Consider the following 19,673-nt stretch of genomic DNA (forward strand, 5'->3'; position numbering starts at 1 on the left):
GGATAGTCGCCTTCAAGGAGAGTCCTTACACATACACTCACAATAGGCAAACACCCGGGTGGCCAGTGACACACACTGCCCTTCACATCAAAGGGAAATCTCCTGTTCTTTTTTTTTTCTTTTCTTTTTTTTTTCTTTTTTTTTGACCCCCCACACTACCACCTAAGTGCGGTAGTGCTTATTTTATCCCCAGCACCCATGGTGTGTATGTGCAGGTGTGAGACACAGTGGAAGACAAAGTGCACCAATCTTTATTCAATTTCCACCACCAGGAAGATAGGAAAACACCCGGGTGGCCAGTGACAAGCACTGCCCTTCACATCAAAGGGAAATCTCCTGTTCTTCCTTTTTTTTCCAGAGTCTCTAACACTTCTGTTTATTTTTTTCTTCTTTTTTCCTCCCACACTACTGCCTAACTGCGGTAGAGACACCATTTTACCTTTTTTTTTTCACTGGCCACCCGGGTATTTGCTGAATTTGAGTGTATGTGTAAGGACTCTCCTTAAAAAAAGAGACACCATTTTATTTTAATTTTTTTTCTCTTCCTTTTTTTTTCTTACTCACACTCCTGTTTATATTCTCTTACTCACTCCTGTTTATATTTTTTTTTCTTTCTTTTTTTCCCCCTTTCTTTTTTAACCCCCACACTACCACCTAACTGCGGTAGTGCTTATTTTTTTTCCCCAGCACCCATGGTGTGTGTGTGCAGGTGTGAGACACAGTGAAAGACACAAAGTGCACGAATCTTTATTCAATTTCCACCACCAGGAAGATAGGAAAACACCCGGGTGGCCAGTGACAAGCCCTGCCCTTCACATCAAAGGGAAATCTCCTGTTTTTTTTTTCTCCCTTTAACCCCCACACTACCACCTAACTGCAGTAGTGCTTATTATTATTTTTTTTCCCCCAGCACCCATGGTGTGTGTGTGCAGGTGTGAGACACAGTGGAAGACACAAAGTGCACCAATCTTTATTCAATTTCCACCACCAGGAAGATAGGAAAACACCTGGGTGGCCAGTGACAAGCACTGCCCTTCTCATCAAGGGACAGTGCTGTGTGATCAAAACAGTGAAGGGGAGGGGAGGGACTAAATCAAAATAGAGTTAGAGGGAGAAATGATGCACTCCACTCCCTGCGGCGCCCACCTCTCCCTGAACAACTCCAGGGTGTTGGTGGACACCGCGTGCTCCTTCTCCAAGGACACCCGGGCTCTAACGTAACCGCGGAAGAGGGGCAGGCAGTCGGCCCTAACGACCCCCTCCACGGCCCGCTGCCTGGACCTGTTGATGGCCAGTTTGGCCAGGCCCAGGAGCAGACCCACGAGGAGGTCTTCAGACCTGCCCTCCTTCCTCCGTACCGGGTGCCCAAAGATCAGGAGCGTGGGACTGAAGTGCAGCCAAAAACAGAGGAGAAGGTTTTTCAGGAAATCAAAAAGGGAGTGCAAACGCCCACACCCAATATATACATGGTCCACGGACTCCACAGCGCCACAGAACAAGCAGTTGGGCTGGGAGTCCGTGAACCACCGCAATCTGCGGTTGCAGGGGACTGCTGCGTGCAGCACCCTCCACCCCAGATCCCCGAGAGAAAGGGGGAGGATTCCCGTGTAGAGAGCCCTCCACTGGGGATCCCCACCGCCCGGTGGCAAATGGGCACGCCAAGGCGTGTCCGGACGGTGGATGAGGGAGAAGAGGTGGACGGTGTGCAGCAGCAGTCGGTACAGGGCTCTTCTTTTTATTTCTTTAAACAAAACAAAATTAAAATTTCGGAGGCAGCTCAGGTTGTGGGGCACAGGCTCCCGCGGGAAGTACGGGACCTTGGGGCCAATGTGAAATTCCGTCCGGGCTGGGGTGAGCGCGGACGGGATCCCACCGCACACCTGAGCGTCCTCCAACTGGTGCACTACGTCGGGTCCGAGCACCGCCGTTTTAAGGCGTCGGATGGCGGTGGCCACGTACTGGACGTCTACCGCTGCCCTGCCTGCTATGTCCTGCGGCAGCGTCCAGCCCAGGCCCCCGGCAGCCAGCACGTCCCCGACCCTGGTCACCCTCGCCGCCGCGGCCCTCCCCTCCGACAGCCACTCGAACCCGCGAGTACGGAGGTGCGGATTCCTGAGCAACGGCTCCCTGACGACAGCCGCTACTCCAGCGGGAGGGTAGGCGCGACGCGATTCGACCATGTTCCAGACAGTGATCAGGTCCTGGTAAAAGACAGGCAGCGTCTTGAGGGCGACCTCCAAACCGTCACGGTCGACGAACAGGAGCTGCGTGTCGTAGTTGAGGTTACGCACCTGGCGGAAAAAATACGTCGCCAGGGCGCACCACCCAGGAGGAGGCTCGACGTAAAGGTATCGCTGCAAGGTCTGAAGGCGGAACGTCGCGACCTGGGTGCGGACGCACACCAGCGACTGACCGCCCTCCTCAATAGGGAGACTCAGAATCTGCGCGGCGACCCAGTGCATCTTTTTGTCCCAGAAGAAATCGACCAACGTTCTCTGGATGTCAGCGACAAAGCCAGGAGGAGGGACCAAAGTGACCAGCCGGTACCACAGCATGGCGGCCACCAGCTGGTTTATGACCAGCACTCGACTCCTGTAAGATAGCACTCGGAGCAGTCCTGTCCAGCGGCCTAGGCGAGCCGAGACTTTGGCCTCCAGCTCCTGCCAGTTGGCCGGCCAGGATTCCTCAGCCGGGCCGAGGTAGACCCCCAGGTAGAGGAGATGGGTGGTACTCCAGCTGAACCCCCGTAATTCCTCCGGCAGAGAGTCCACCCGCCACGGGCCGACCAGTAGTCCAGAACATTTGGCCCAGTTGATCCTGGCGGAAGACGCCGCCGAGTACACGGCCTGGCACTCGCGCATCCTCCCCAGGTCAGCCGGGTCGGTGAAAGTGAGGAGCACGTCGTCGGCGTAGGCCGAGAGGACCACCCCCGTGCCCGCGCCGCGCAGAACCAGCCCGACAACCTCCTCCGCAAGAGGCGCAGGAAAGGCTCCACGCACAGGGAATACAGCTGGCCGGACAGGGGGCAGCCTTGACGCACTCCTCTCCCGAAGCGAAGGGGCGCCGTCAGGGACCCGTTAACTTTAACCAGACACTCTGCGGCGGCGTACAAAAGTCGGATCCGGGCGACGAACTGCGTCCCGAACGCGAATGCCCGCAGAGTCCCGAGCAGGTACTCGTGATCGACCCTGTCGAACGCCTTCTCCTGGTCGAGAGACCGGAAGGCGCTCGGCAGACCAGCCCGTCGACAGAAATGGATCAGGTCCCGGACCAGGTGGACGTTATCGTGTATCCTCCAGCCCGGGACCGTGTAGGACTGGTCCGGGTGAATCATGTGGGCCAGCACGGAGGCCAGGCGAGAAGACAACACCCTGGCAAAGATTTTGTAATCCGTGCTGAGGAGGGAGACCGGACGCCAGTTCTTCAAAGAACGAAGGTCCCCCTTCTTTGGCAGCAGGACGATGACTGCCCTGCGCCAAGAAAGGGGCAGCAGTCCGGCATTTAGACACTCCCCCAGGACCTGTGCGTAGTCACTCCCCAGGACGTCCCAGAACGCCCTGAAGAACTCCACAGTCAGCCCGTCCAGCCCCGGGGTTTTGCCCCTCGAGAGCCGGTCGAGGGCGCCGGTCAGCTCCTCTAAGGTGACAGGAGCGTCGAGCCTTCCGGCGTCCTCTGGGCTGAGCTGCGGCAGGTACTCCCACAGAACTCTGCGAGCATCCTCGCTGGACGGATCCGGAGAGAACAGAGCCGTGTAATAGTTCCGGACGTGGGCCCTGACTCCCTCCGGATCCGAGACGAGGGACCCGTCGTCGGCCAGCAGCACAAGGAGCTGCTGACGGGTGCCACGCCTTTTTTCCAGCGAGTAGAAGAAGGGGGAGCCGCGGTCCAGGTCCTGGAGGAGCTGGATCCGCGACCTCACGTACGCGCCCCGAGCCCCGACGAGCTGCAGGTCCCGGAGCGCGGCCTTCTTCTCTTCGTACGCCCCGCGCAGGGCCGGGTCCGCGTCGGGCTGACCGAGGCGTGACTCCAGGTCGAGCAACTCCCTCTCCAACTCCCGGATCCTGGATTTCCGCCTCTTCGTCGACCCCCTCGCGTACTCCTGACAGAAGACGCGGACGTGAGCCTTGCCCACGTCCCACCATAGCCTCAGGGAGGGGAAGCTTCCCCGCTTCCTTCTCCAGCCGGCCCAGAAACGACGAAACGAGTCCCGGAACCGCTCGTCCTCCAGCAGCAGGTTGTTAAAGTGCCAGTACGCGGAGCCCAGCCTGGCGCCGAACGGAAGGAGTTCCGCCCACACCAGGTGGTGGTCCGTGCACGACACCTGCCGCATGGAGGCCTTCGGAAAACAGGAGGCGTACGCCCGCGAAACGTACAGGCGGTCGATTCTGGACGCTCCGACCCCAGGCCTCACGAAGGTGAAGGCGATGGAGTCGGGATGGAGATTCCGCCAGACGTCCACCAGGTCGAAGGACTTGACCAAGTCCCCCAACCTCTTCCCCGACGCGCAGCCAGTGCGGGCACCGCCGTGGTCCCTGCCCTCGAGGACGCAGTTAAAATCTCCCCCGAGGACGACGCACTGGTTCTCGTCGATGGAAGCGAGATGAGCGGACACTTCTTCGAAGAAGCTCGCTTGCCTCGGCCCGGCCAGGGGAGCGTAGACGTTCACCAAGTGAAGCACCGCGCCCCCCAGCCGAACCGTCAGGTGAAGCAAACGGCCTGGCACTGGCTCCCTGACCCCCAAGATCTCTGGCTGAAAATGGGGGGGCCAACAGGATAGCCACCCTGCCAGATCTGTGGGTGAGGTGACTCATGTAGACCCACCCCTCGCCACTCCAGGAGCCAGGTGGCTTCGTCTCCCGGGGTAGTGTGAGTTTCTTGCAGGAAGCACACCGCGTACCTCCCGTCCCGAAGGACCGAGAGGGTCTGGACTCTGCGCTCTGACTCCCTGCTGCCGTTGATGTTGAGGCTGGCTATCGTCTCCATGTCGGAAGCTTTGTGCAACCACCACCAGTACAGTTAACAAACCTATATACACACTTACAGGGAGGACGAGGGTGGGGCACAGAAGTCCCTCGCACTCACCAGGAGCGCCCCCAGGAAGTACCTGACTCGCTTTTGCTCATTGACATTGAGCCCAGGCGCCTGGCGGGCAGCGTGGGCCGACCAGTAAACTCTTTCAAAGGAGCTCCAGCGATCGAGCGCCAGTTGGGCTCTATTCCTCGATTAAATTCCAGGAGTTCCTCGAGGGGGATGAGGGGGAGATCGGTGGGGGGCACCTGGGACTCGTAAATGTCACTGCAGACAGAGTCCACGTCGTCCCCGGTGTCCGCCACCGATCCCAAATCCTCCTCCGGGAGGTCGCCCTCGGTCACCGACCCCTCCCCCACCGAGAGGATGGGGGCTGGTCCGGCGCCGCCAACCGGCCTCAAACCCCCGGCGCACCCCACCCCCAGGGTCACCGGCAGTACCTTCCTCGGCGCACCCTTTTCCCGGAACGCCCTGAGTTCGGGTTGTCGGGCAGCAGAGGCTCAGGGCCCTGCTCCTCTCCCAACGCCGGGACACCCAGCTCTTCGGGGAAAAGTCCTCCCCATGGCCTAGGCCCCCGGAAAAACAGTCTGGGAGGGAGGAGCGAGGATAACCCCTTCCTCCCCTCCACCGCTCGACGACCCAGTAGAGGATCCTCCGTCGTCGCCCACACCACGGCCCTCGTGGTTGTTAAAGTCCTCCCCAGGGGCCGGAGGAATTGAGGCAGCAGGAGGCCCTGCTGTAGCCCCTGGGGTTTGGGTAGGTCGGGCCGCGGTGCGGGACAGTCAAGAGGCACCGTTGGCTCATCCCCTGGAGAGGGGCAGCGCCGCCAGGGCGCTGCTGGAGTGTCTCTCCCCTCCAAGGGCCGGTGCCTCTTCCCCAAGCGGGCAGGGGGGATTTTATGGACCTTCCCCTCCCCGCCCGCCTTGGTGGTCATGGGGCCCGAGGTCCCTCCTCCCAGCCTTTCCCGGAATACGATTGGCTGGGGGAATACAGGCGGTGTGGCCAGGGTGGGGAGGGTCAGCCGTATCACTTCCTGCCCTGCCCCTGGTTTATCAGGTGAGGGTGGGCGGGCAGGGGCCCAGAGACACGATCACTGCAGGAGGTGGGGCAGCGGTGGTTCCCCCCAGGTTAGTGCCAGGGTGTGGCTGTGTGGGGCAGGGCTCTGGCTCGGGGGCCCCCGGGCCAAGTGTTGCAGCGCCAGGGGCAGGTGTTGATGCCACAGGGGTTTCTCTAACGGGGGTGGGGAGTGGGTGTGGGGTCAGTGGGGCCAGGGTCGGGTACGGGTTTGGGGGTCAGGGTTCCCGCGCCGGGGCGACGCTGGCACGGCCGCAGGGGCATTGTCGTGCCGGGGCGGGGCAGGTCGTGGGCTAGGTTCCGGGGAAGGGGATAGTGTGGTCTCCCCTTGGGCAGGCCTGACACATCGCGTCTTCTTCCGCGCCTTCTGGCCGGCCGGACGCTCACCCCCCTCCCTGCCAGAGTCTGGAACATTGCAAGCCCCTGGCTTAGCCTCCGGTGCCGGGGCCTGTGGTGTTGGCTTCGGGGGAGGGGGAGTGTGTGCGGCGGCACCACCATCAGCCAACGGCGCGGGCTGGGCAGCCTTTTGGGTGGGGCAGTTTTTCCTTATGTGCCCCACCTCGCGGCACAGGTGGCACCGCACACCGTCCGCCGTCCAGAAGGCACGGTAGGCCACGCCCTCATGGAGGACGGTGAAAGTGCCCTCGGTGACCTCCTCCCGGGCCAAGCAGATAAATACCTGGCGCCGGAAGGAGTAGATATGTCGGAGGGCAGGGTCCTTCAGACCGAGCAGGAGCGGCTGGACACCGAACCGGATTTCCCCCAACGTGGTGAGGTGGGGGAGAAGGAGCTCGCTGGCAATGAAGGGCGGGACATTGGAGATCACGACCCTCTGGGCCGTAACCTCCAGAGGGTCGACGGGCAAATGTGTCCCGCCCACAGTGAGCCCCCTCTCCACGGCCAGGTGGACCGCCTGCTCGGTCTTTAGGAAAAAGACGGCCTTCCCGTACATCCGGGCCGCAGCGACGATGGCCGGTGGGCCGACCACACTAGCTATGGCCTTGCTGCAGGCCTCGATGGTCATGTTGGGGTGGGGATAGGCCTTGACCCTCAGGCGTTTGGTCAGGTGCCTGAAGGGGGTTGACGTCGCAGCCGGGGTTGGGACAGCCGAGCCCAAGGCAGCGGCTACCCCGGCATAGATGCGGCTGGGCCCCGCGACCTTCGGGCTCGCCATACTCTGCTGCTGGACATTGGCAGGCCCCAGGCAGCAGCGGCAGAGGTGGGCCTCCGGCAGCAGCAGTGGTGGTGGGCTTTGTAGGGAGGGCCAAGGCGAGTCCCAGGCAGCAGTGGAGGAGGCAGGCCTCGGGTGACAACTGCAGTGGAGGCAGGCCTCTGGCGAGTCCTAGGTTGGCCCTCAGTCACGGCGGTGGGGGCAGACCTGTTGGGGAGGGTCCCCAAGGCAAGTCCCAGGCAGCCCCAAAATTGAGTCCCAGGCAGCAGCGGTGGAGGTCCTGGGGAGGGGCCCAAGGCGAGTCCCAGGCAGCGGTGGAGGAGGCAGGCCTCAGACAACAGCAGCAGTGGAGGCAGGCCTCTGGCAGGTCCTGGGCAGGCCCTTGGTCGCAGTGGTGGGGGCAGACCTGTTGGGGAGGATCCCCAAGGCAAATGTCAGGCAGCCCCAAAATCCCAGGCAGCAGCAGTGGAGGTGGGCCTTCAGCAGTGGCAGTGGTGGAGGTCCTGGGAGGGGCCCCAAGGCAAGTCCCAGGCAGCAGCAGTGAGGTAGGCCCCAAGCAGCAACAGCTGAGGCAAGTCTGGGCGGGGTCCCAGAGACCAGCAGTGGGAGTGCTGGTCTCTCCTTCTCCTTCTCCTTCTCCTTCGGGCAGCTGATCTAGGGATAGTCACCTTCAAGGAGAGTCCTTACACATAAGGACTCAAGTGGCCAGTGACAAACACTGCCCTTCACATCAAAGGGAAATCTCCTGTTCTTTTTTTTTCCTGTTTCTTTTCTTTTTTTATATATATATTAACCCCCACACTACCACCTAAGTGCGGTAGTGCTTATTTTATCCCCAGCACCCATGGTGTGTGTGTGTGCAGGTGTGAGACACAGTGAAAGACACAAAGTGCACGAATCTTTATTCAAATTCCACCACCAGGAAGATAGGAAAACACCCGGGTGGCCAGTGACAAACACTGCCCTTCACATCAAAGGACAATGCGTCTCCTGTTTAATTTTTTTTTTTGTTTTTTTTATTTCTTTTAAATTTAACCCCCACACTACCATCTAAGTGCGGTAGTGCTTATTTTATCCCCAGCACCCATGGTGTGTGTGTGCAGGTGTGAGACACAGTGAAAGACACAAAGTGCACGAATCTTTATTCAATTTCCACCACCAGGAAGATAGGAAAACACCCGGGTGGCCAGTGACAAATACTGCCCTTCACATCAAGGGACAGTGCTGTGTGATCAAAACAGTGAAGGGGAGGGTAGGGACTAAATCAATATAGAATTGGAGGGAGAAATGATGCACTCCACTCCCTGCGGTGCCCACCTCTAATGTCCCATTTATTTATTTTTTTTTTCTTTTTTTCTTTTTTTTTACTCCATTCCCTGCGGCGCCCACCTCTAATGTCCCATTTATCTTTTTTTTTCTTTTCTTTCTCTTTTTTTTCCACCTAAGTGCGGTAGTGCTTATTTTTTCCCCAGCACCCATGGTGTGTGTGTGCAGGTGTGAGACACAGTGAAAGACACAAAGTGCACGAATCTTTATTCAATTTCCACCACCAGGAAGATAGGAAAACACCCGGGTGACCAGTGACAAACACTGCCCTTCACATCAAAGGGAAATCTCCTGTTCTTTCTTTTTGTGCTTATTTTTCCCCAGCACCCATGGTGTGTGTGTGTAGATGTGAGACACAAGGTGCACAAATGTTTATTCACTTTCCACCACCAGGAAGATAGGAAAACACCCGGGTGGCCAGTGACAAGCACTGTCCTTTCTCATCTTTATTTTTTTTTAATTTTTTTTCCTCTTCGTTTTTTTTTCTTTTTTTTTCTTTTTTGTCCCCTTTAACCCCCACACTACCACCTAAGTGCGGTAGTGCTTATTTTATCCCCAGAACCCATGGTGTGTGTGTGTGCAGGTGTGAGACACAGTGAAAGACAAAGTGCACGAATCTTTATTCAATTTCCACCACCAGGAAGATAGGAAAACACCCGGGTGGCCAGTGACAAGCACTGCCCTTCACATCAAAGGGCAGTGCTGTGTGATCAAAACAGTGAAGGGGAGGGTAGGGACTAAATCAAAATAGAGTTGGAGGGAGAAATGATGCACTCCACTCCCTGCGGCGCCCACCTCTAATGTCCCATTTATTTATTTATTTATTTATTTATTTATTTACTCCATTCCCTGCGGCGCCCACCTCTAATGTCCCATTTATTTATTTATTTTTTTCTTTTTTTTTACTCCATTCCCTGCGGCGCCCACCTCTAATGTCCCATTTATCTTTTTTTTCTTTCTCTTTTTTTTTTCTTTCTCTTTTTTTTCCACCTAAGTGTGGTAGTGCTTATTTTATCCCCAGCACCCATGGTGTGTGTGTGCAGGTCTGAGACACAGTGAAAGATACAAAGTGCACGAATCTTTATTCAATTTCCACCACCAGGAAGATAGGAAAACACCCGGGTGGCCAGTGACAAATACTGCCCTTCACATCAAAGGGAAATCTCCTGTTCTTGTTTTTTTCAGAAATAATGCACTCCACTCCCACCTCCTGGTTATATTTTTTTTTTCTTTTTTCTATTCCTTTAACCCCCACACTACCACCTAAGTGTGGTAGTGCTTATTTTATCCCCAGCACCCATGGTGTGTGTGTGCAGGTGGGAGACACAGTGAAAGATACAAAGTGCACGAATCTTTATTCAATTTCCACCACCAGGAAGATAGGAAAACACCCGGGTGGCCAGTGACAAACACTGCCCTTCACATCAAAGGGAAATCTCCTGTTCTTTCTTTTTGTGCTTATTTTTCCCCAGCACCCATGGTGTGTGTGTGTAGGTGTGAGACACAAGGTGCACAAATGTTTATTCAATTTCCACCACCAGGAAGATAGGAAAACACCCGGGTGGCCAGTGACAAACACTGCCCTTCATATCAAAGGGAAATCTCCTGTTCTTTCTTTTTGTGCTTATTTTTCCCCAGCACCCATGGTGTGTGTGTGTAGGTGTGAGACACAAGGTGCACAAATGTTTATTCAATTTCCACCACCAGGAAGATAGGAAAACACCCGGGTGGCCAGTGACAAATACTGCCCTTCACATCAAAGGGAAATCTCCTGTTCTTTTTTTTTTCACTGTTTACCAAGCTAGTACTTTAACCAACTAAGCCAGAACATCATGTTGACACTCCTGTTTATTTATTTTTTTTTTCTTCTTTTCTTAACCCCCTCACTACCACCTAAGTGCGGTAGTGCTTATTTTATCCCCAGCACCCATGGTGTGTGTGTGCAGGTGTGAGACACAGTGGAAGACACAAAGTGCACAAATGTTTATTCAATTTCCACCACCAGGAAGATAGGAAAACACCCGGGTGGCCAGTGACAAATACTGCCCTTCACATCAAAGGGAAATCTCCTGTTCTTTTCTGTCAGCCAGGGCTTCCTGATTGGACCAGATTAACAGCCCCAAGAGAGGAACTCAGATTCTATGAGGTCCACATGGCTGACTTCATTACAATCATTACATCATCCCTTCTCAGCAATGACCTTCATACAGTGTTCCCCCTGCACAGCATATATGTGGCAGTAATCTCTGGAAGCCAAATGGCGTGTGTGGAACATTAGAGTGACTACATAACTGGGACGACTCTCATATGCCACTGCCTTGTGATGCACCATGTCTCTGCTTTGCTGTTATTAATTCTCCTTCCTCACGGAGTTGCTAATTTCCCGTTACAGTGCTTCTCTTGCCAAATCTGAAATGCTGTAACCATCCACTGGAATATTCTTCCTTGTTGGGGTTTGGCATTAGCGTCGCTGTTATAGGGGTTGTTAAATTTTCAGCTCCTCCCTGCTGACTATGCTGTATGAACAGGTAACTTCAAGCTGATTCTGAAGATCTCACACCACTGCTCACCATGTTGTATATGCAGAGGCACCAAATCCAGTGCACTGCTGATTGCATTGTGTGGGCATGCAAGCTCACTGCACTGTACCAGCTACTCTCTATGATGAGGGTTTCAGGATAGCAGAGAACTTCTTCAAAATCAGCATTCTTTGAAGACACTTTGCAGTGGTATAAACATAAGAGATGAGGAAAGTACAGATGTTGAAATCCAAAGTAGACAAACAGGAGGCTGGAAGATCGCAGCAAGACAGGCAGCTTCAGGAGGTGGAGAAGTCAATGTTTCAGGTATAACCCTTCTTCAGATGCCTGAGGCCGCCTGGCCTGCTGTGTTCTTTCAGCCTCCTCTTTGTCTACAATGGTGAAGATTTCTGCTATCTTCCTCTTTGAGTTTAGGAAAGGATGGGGCCTGTTTGCTGTAGTGAGGTAGAGGAAAGCCATTTCCTCATCTAACCAGAGGATACAGGCAAGATTTGTGCAGGAGTCTGAATGACATGGACTAATGGCAAGATGTGGCAGAATTGCATTAAAGGTCTGGTGAGCCTTATCTCAACAGGCAACCTGTTGTATCTGTTATGTGTCTGCTAGGCATTAAGTCAAGTTTCATGCCAGGCAGTGGCAAGTTGCCAACTAAAAGGGGTTCATTGCTTGTTAAATTTCTTAGTAAGTGCACATCGTGCCTCTTGAGTACACAGATCCCTATCCACTGCAAGCAAACCAGACATCAAGAATTTAAAAATGGAAGTCAAAGCGAGTGCCTGGTGAGTTCCCTCACCACTGGCTGTGAAGGTCCTCCATGTTGCTGACCATGTGGCAGCATCTCAGAGCATGAGCCATGAGTACCAGCTGCGCACAAACTTCAACAACTGACTTTGGCATCTGAGCATTGCCAACTCCTCATGATCCTCATGGCATCTTTCTGATGCACTTGCAAGACATTTTGGAAGCCCAGACCTGCAATGTCGAGGGCACCAGTGTCCAGCATTGATAACCTGCTGCAAGGAGACCTTGCACAGGTTTAGCACCTAGCTCAGATTGAAACACACTGCATCGCAGAGCTGCTTGCCTGATCTTGTAACACTCATTGGGTGCCTACCTGCATGCTGGCATCATCCATGCCTTGCCTTGTCTTGACAATTAACACAGTCATACAACCAGATACTTTGCCTTGCTGGTCAGCAGAAATGTTGTCAGGCAAAATATCTCAAAAGATGAAGGTCCTCAGATGTGGACAAAAATCTGGTTCAAGGTGTATTTTAGGGACGGTCTTAAAGGGGAATGAGAGAGCTAGAGGAACGTATGGAGGTAACTCCAGACCTTGGAACCTAAACAGTTGAATACAGGGACACTTATGGTGGCAATGACGGAAGTGAGATTTGGACAAACGTCTAGAACTACCAGAATACAGAAACAAGCAGAGAGCGCCGGAGAAACTCAACAGGTCTGACAGCATTTGCAGAAAGAAACAGAGAACATTTCAAGTCCGCTTTGATTCTTTTTCGGAACGGAATTCATGGAGCACTGCAAGGCTGCAGAGATACCATCCCAGAGAAAAGTGTCACAGATAAAAGGATTAAAAGCATAAGTCAGGAATTGGGGAGATAAGTTTGTTGCATTCTATTTCAGTTTTTATTTGCAGGAAGTTTAGTTCTTATAGAATGAGACAAGGTAGGAGCAGATCATAGGCTGGGCATTCTCACTAGCTGAGATAGTATAGGTCAATGCTGGGGAAGGCGTACACAGCAAGACAAGTAAAATCAACTCTGGAAGCTGCTAACTGCCTGGGACTTTGCAGGGTAAGCTCATGTAAATAATTAACAAAATCTGCACACAGTTTAGGCCTTGTACTGACTCTTAGTGTGAGCAATGGTTGAAAGCTGCCCAGCAACCCAAATTTAAACTGCAGCTGGTGTAATTACACTGGTAGGTAGCTATATATGGATTAAATATTGATTTAGATACTCCATAGTTCCAAAAGTGAATTGTTGCTGTGATCCCTTGGGATTCCCTGTTGCCCTGGAATTACATGTGTGTAACTCATGGTTTGCAGATATGGTTTTCTGGAAATGTAGGTGTTATGTATTCAATGTTATTGAGTTAAATTTATATATCAAATCCTTCAGGAACCATTCCTCTATCATAAAAATAATTTTGCTCAATCAAACATTTCTGAAACTTTGACTTTTTTTATTTTTTTTGTTAAATAAACATATTTGAAAGGAACAATTAATTGTTAAGTATTCTGGATAAATCACATGCAAATAAACAGCAAGTAAGCAAATGAGTTAATTTCCCAGGTACACTCAGACAGGGTAAGACTGGCATCTCTTAAGAATAAACTGCAAGATTACACAGTGCCAATAAACCCCATAGTCACAACGATTTGTAATGAACGATTTCTAGCAATGCCTGGTGCTTGGGAACATACACGCACACACACATAGAAACACACATGCATTTACATGTACATACAAATACATGCAAAGGCAAGCATACGTGTGCATGTAAATGCAAGAATGCCAGGGCATATTTGGTGAGATGCAATGCATTGGTGCTAAGTGATTGAGGTTGTGCTCAATGATCTGGAGAACACGTTAACCATGAGATAACAGTGTGTGAAGAGCACATGCTGAAATGTGATAACTCTAACAATAACCAAAGACATTCCAAGTTGATTTGTCCTGCCAATCCTTCCTCTGCTGGAATTTGAAGTTCACTACTATGAATTATAGCCATGATGAATAGCACAGATCATTTTAAGGAGAAACAACCTAATTACATGAGGGACAAAGAAATAGAAAGAAACATGGACGAGGGTTAGTGGATGAGAGCAGCAAGAGACTATTGTTAAACATCATCACAAACTGTCCTTCCTTGTTGGGGCTAAACTTTTCAATACCTTTCCCTTCTCTCTCATTGCTCCTGGTTGTCTGCCTTTCTCTGTACTCACTTCTGAACATGGAACTTCAGTCCATGAGCTCTCTGTTACTGATTGTGAAATGTTTCTCTTCCCCAACATTGATACCCTTGTCCCCATTAAAGCAATTCCTCTTTTCACCCTTGTATTCCTCCAATATCCACTCACCTCTTCTTTCTTAAGGCCAATGATTTGAACACCTTTGGTAGATGATTGGTTTAATCATCCATCAACTAACTTGATTGAGCCACATAAAATGTTAATCACGTCTTCCTCTTAATCACTAAACTTGCATAATATTTGAAGATCTCTTGTCCAACACAAGTCATCTTCACACATCACCAAGCCCTACACTCACCATCCTTACGTTCTATTATAATGTATTCTAGACTTGTCACAAAAATTGAGAACATTTATTCAGCTGACTCTAACTCTTTCCTCCCTTCCCAAAGATCTCCCTTTAATGTCCCCCATTGATTTAGCACTGAACTTTCATCTTTCTCTGGATTTAACCCCATCTTCGACCTTGGTCACATCCTTGATTCTATTTCAGCAAAACTGTTGATCACCTTCCCGTCCGTTAGCCCATGATCACTTCTCTGTCCTCAGATACTATTTCTGTACTTCAAGTCTGCCACCATCATGCATTTCGTCAAGAAACTAACTCTTGAAGCTACTGTCTTTGCAAAGCAACACCTCATCTCCATTCTCCATCTCCTGTCCAAAGTCTTTGAACATATTGACATCACCCATTCAGTGTCAAGGTGTGGCACTGGAAAAGCACACCAGGTCAGGCTTATGCCCGAAACATCAACTCTTCTGCTCCTTGGATGCTTCCTGACCAGCTGTGCTTTTCCAATGCCACACTTTTCAACTCTGACTCTCCAGCATCTGCAGTCCTCGCTTTCTCTCTATCTCCCATTCAGTGTCCATCTATGCTGCAATTGCAATCTTCTGATCATGTTGATAGCACCAACACAAGACCAAATTGTCACTTAAAGAAGTAAAATGGCATATTTTTGTAACTGTAACTGTGATAAAATTTTACTCATCTTCCTTGACCTGTCTGCAGCCTTCAACACACATAACCACACCAGCTTCCTGTAATTCCTTTCTTCTGTCATTCTGTGGCAAAGTATTGGCCTTTGCCATGTTCCAATCTTAACCATCCAATCAAAGCTATAACATTACCTGAAATCGCTGCTATTCCCACATCTGTACTGTTATTTCTGTTGTCCTCCAAGGATTATTTATCATTAATTCTGTTTCTTTTTCCACAAAAGCTGTCATGACCAGTTGAGTATTCAAAGTTTTTAATTTGATATTTCTGCATTCTGCTGTTGTAACCCTCGGAGATACCTGTGCCTCTTGGGCACTCCCTGATTTATTTAGTACCACCATTAGCAGTTGTGTCATCAACTGACTTGACCCTCTGGATTTCCCTCCAAAATCCCTCCATGTCTATATTTTACTTTCCATGTTTGAGGCACCCTCTACCTCCTTGACAAACATTTAATCATACCTTATATGGTTCATTTTCAGATTTTGATTCATTGATATCTTATGATCATTAAATTTATGATGATATCTAAATTATAGTGGTGGTGTTCCTGAATGGCATCTATCTGTGCCATAAGTGTAGTGTAATATGAGCACATACACACATCTCCATGCTTGCACACACACACAAAGAAAAATACAATCTACACACATGAAAACTGTATGTGCTGCTTAAAATGACCAGGCCTAACCATAATCCCAGTAAGCCTTGCAGATATTGTGACTATGACAATTCAAATACTTCATTTCTTTTGAACTGTTTCTTCTCCATTCATGCGAGACCAAGGAAAAATCTGACCTTGAAAGAAAAATCACCAAATGTATGAACAGAAAGCAAAATAAAAACATGCTTAGGGTAATCTGGCAAATTACTGAATTTGTTGGCATTGAGTCAATCCTGCATTTGTGGTGTGAAACTGTAAGAGATGATATAGAGCACAGAGGACATTACTGTAGAGCAGGGAACAAAGACAAGGAAGACCACTTTAACCACACTTCCCCAGCAGATCGCATGAAAAGGTGACATTCCAACCCATCCAGCATTATTCTTCATTGACTTAATTACAGAATACAATTGTATGTGACAGAAAGCCAGTGATCATATCAATTTTCCATTGAGTTGATTGGGTTAAATTTGCCTGAAATATTCTGTACATTCAGTACACATTAACCTACTTTTGACAGAATGGTCTTTGACTGACACAGAATTAGATTAGATTCCCTACAGTGTGGAAACAGGCCCTTCGGCCCAACCAGTCCATACCAACCCTCCGAAGAGTGACTCACCGAAGAGCAACCCACCCAGGCCCATTTCCCTCGGACAAATGCACCTAACACTATGGTCAATTTAACATGGCCAATTCATTTGGCCTGCACATCTTTGGACTGTGGGAGGAAACTGGAGCACCCCCACACAGACACTGGGAGAGTGTGCAAACTCCACACAGACAGTCACCCGAGGCTGGGATCGAACCTGGGACCCTGGTGCTGTGAGGCAGCAGTGCTAACCACTGAGCCAATGTACCACACTAATTGGTGGGAAGTTATTTCGAAGTTTATTACGGGATTGGCTATTTAATGAGTAATTATAGCTAAAGTCATTATTACGGCTATGTTTCCATCTTTATTGGCCAACCTCAATGAGATCTCAGCAGTAATAGATGGTGTTGTTCAAATATTACTAAGCATCTGTGTTAGAATCCCAGAAATTTCCTGCAAAAGACACAGACCTTTTGAGCAACTGAGAGTTTTGAACCTGTGGGATACTAAACATCAATGAAGGAAAGCAATAAGTATGTTGGACTTGATTTTTCATCTTTTGTTGAATTCAAGGATGTATCAAGGGTGGCATGGCAACTCAGTGATCAGCACTGCTGACTCACAGTGCCAGGGGCCCAGGTTCGATTCTAGCCTTGAGTCTATGTGGAATTTGTAATTTTCACCTGCTTTTTTACAGGCGTCCTCCCACAGTCCAAGGCTGTGCATATAAGGTGGATTTCCCATGCTAAATTGACTTTAGTATCCAGGGGTGTGCAGGCAAGATGGATTGGCCATGCTTAATTACCCTGTGGTGGCCGGGGATGTGCAGGCAAGATGGATTGGCCATGGGAAATGCTGTGTTGGAGGGATAGGGGGCTGTGTCTGTGTGGGTTGCTCTTCAGACAGTCAGTGTGGACTCAATGGACTGAATGGCCTCTATCCACACTGTAAGGATTCTATTTAAAGGAAAGAGTGCAAGATGCAAAATCAGCAGCCATAGTGACCCCTCCAAAAAAGGGGAGGAGAGAAGAAATCACATTACTTTGAGCAGGGAACATAAGATGACTGAATCTTCAATTTTCTCTCCATTTCCTTTGGAATTTCATGAAATAAAAACCCCTGAAACTAAACAGAATAAAATAGTTTTAAAGTATCAAAGTGTGAAAAAGGAAACATGAGGAGTGTCCTGGTAACCTTTTCCAAAGTTGGGGCAACTAATCCGTTATTCTGATGGTCTTTTGATCTGCAGACGTACCTTCACTGGCTTTAATCTCTGAACTGTTCAGAGGCAAATGACTGGATGTTTTGCAGTAAACTTCCAAGGCCCCGAGAGAGTTCCCAATGTTTGGACAAATCATGACCTCATGAAAAGGTCTGAAGCTTCCCACCACAAACATCAAAAGGCAAAAGGTTCGTCTAATGCCAAAGACCTTTCTCATTCACAAAGGCTTGCTTCTATCTATTCAGGTAACCAAGCTCACCAGCATGGAAGGATAAAACACTTTGGGAAGGAAGCTTGAAGTTGGTTGGTCTGACCGTCCGCTACTTCAAAAATAAATCACAATTTTGTTTTGCATGTCACTGCTAAATCTTCTTCTTATTGAGACTCTCAAAGTAAGTCAGAGGCAATGCAATTTGAAAATTGGTGTTGAGCGCTTTAAATTTGTTAAACTCCACTACTTGTTATAATTAAAAACTTGTCTGTTTATGTTTGAAATCTGTTTCAGTTTTGTTTATGCTGGGATGGGTGAGTGGAATGGAGGGGAATCAAATCCACATTTCTAAAGACCAGACAGATAAGTCTTTGTGTGTTTCAAGCATTCAGGCAGCTCATTATCCTGTACAGCACATCAGTTACACAAAGTTCCAATTCATGCAGCATGCATCTACACTCAATTCCTTCGCTCTATTGTAATTATACCTCCCTTTTGTTTTAAAAAAATAGTAACTCATCTAAAGACTGGTTAGAGAGAAAAATGTACGATGTAACAACTGATATTTCCACCTGCCAAGCAGACCCATTGGTCTTGTGAGATTCTGACTGTTGGAAGCTGGAGTCCCTAAGGTATCAATGACAAGCCTTATTACTGCTGAATACTCATTGATTATTAATCTTGAATGCCATTTGGGAATTAAACAAATCCAATCATAATGGCAATATATCAAGTTTCAATTCCTGATGGATCTGATATTACAATACCAGAACCACTTGGTTATAAGCACCAACATTCAGATGTTAGCTTTTATAGATTCGGGATCCAGTGGCCATGGAGTTATTTGCCTCTGAGAGGGAAGAGAGATGAGCAAAATGTGAGAGCAGGAATAAAGAAGGAAAAAAATGGGAAAGAGAGGGACGTGGAGTCAGTGGGTTTGCTGACAGGTGGAAATGTACAACATAATCCAAAATAAAGCAGGAATGTTTTGCAAAGGGTACAAACTGGAGTGACCTCATTAAATTAATCCTGCACAATATTGTTCCTCGGCTGCTGGAACTTTGACAAATTGCGTCATTCCAGCTCCAGGTCCTCACTGCTCGGGAGCTGCTGCCTCTGCTTCACCTTCTACCTCTTCAGGTGCTTTCCCTCCATCTTCCGGGGCTGTGAAAACATTTAGATTTGATTAATAAGCAGTTTGACCTCCGTTTGGCCCCAGTGTGTGAGAAACCATACAGTCCAATTGTGTTCAAAATTGTCCCTTGTTTTCTCAGAAACAATAGTCAGATCATCACCGCTCTTTCTTTGTTAGTTTTCTCATCGCTACTTTTCCTGAACCTTATGTGGATGGGAATTTGTGAGGAAACATGTCCATGATTTCTGATCCTAAGGGGAAGGATTTGGCAGGAGCAGAGGTTTTGAAACTCAGACACCCATGGACAGAATTTTGGTGGGCATTGCCCCTTGGTACCAGTCAGTTTTTTGTAAATCATTTCAGAACTGTTTTTCACAGAAGAACCCATAGAATGAGTATCTATCGTACAGACTGTGATGCCATCAGGCTGATCTGGATGAGATGAAGAAAAATTGATGAGCAGTTCCAAAAAATAATTCAGTGCATTCAGCTGAATTGAAAAGGAGATCTACAAGTTAAATATAAAGTTCCCAGTCAATGCTTTAAAAATGGTACCTGTAAATAAAAATTGAAAATAGAAACTTGGCTAGTCAGTGATCTGGAAAGAAAACTAGAGAATGTCGATGTCAGTACAATTTTCAACTGGCAAAGCAAAATCTCCACATAATAGCCCAGAAGATGTCAACTATAATTGTTCATTGTTGTTGTTGTA

General features: G+C 49.6%; 1 protein-coding gene and 1 long non-coding RNA gene across 2 annotated transcripts in view; one reads left to right on the forward strand and one right to left on the reverse strand.

Annotated features, from left to right (window-relative positions):
- The first annotated feature begins 12,923 nt into the window (after positions 1-12,923).
- Positions 12,924-18,167, forward strand: LOC148142278 (uncharacterized). Its single transcript, XR_015752004.1, has 2 exons — positions 12,924-17,170; positions 17,223-18,167. It is a non-coding gene; the product is annotated as an uncharacterized LOC148142278 (long non-coding RNA).
- The window catches only part of LOC122547402 (uncharacterized), a 73,418-nt gene continuing 68,845 nt past the window's right edge, over positions 15,101-19,673 (reverse strand). The window contains exon 3 of the mRNA XM_087976450.1: positions 15,101-18,990. Within this exon, the coding sequence (XP_087832576.1) occupies positions 18,920-18,990 (71 nt within the window). The 3' untranslated portion in view covers positions 15,101-18,919. The remainder of the gene's footprint in view (positions 18,991-19,673) is intronic.

The sequence above is a fragment of the Chiloscyllium plagiosum genome, unplaced genomic scaffold (assembly GCF_037043375.1).
Source record: "Chiloscyllium plagiosum isolate Xiang-an unplaced genomic scaffold, Cpla_swu_hap1 HiC_scaffold_29, whole genome shotgun sequence".
Lineage (NCBI taxonomy): Eukaryota > Metazoa > Chordata > Chondrichthyes > Orectolobiformes > Hemiscylliidae > Chiloscyllium > Chiloscyllium plagiosum.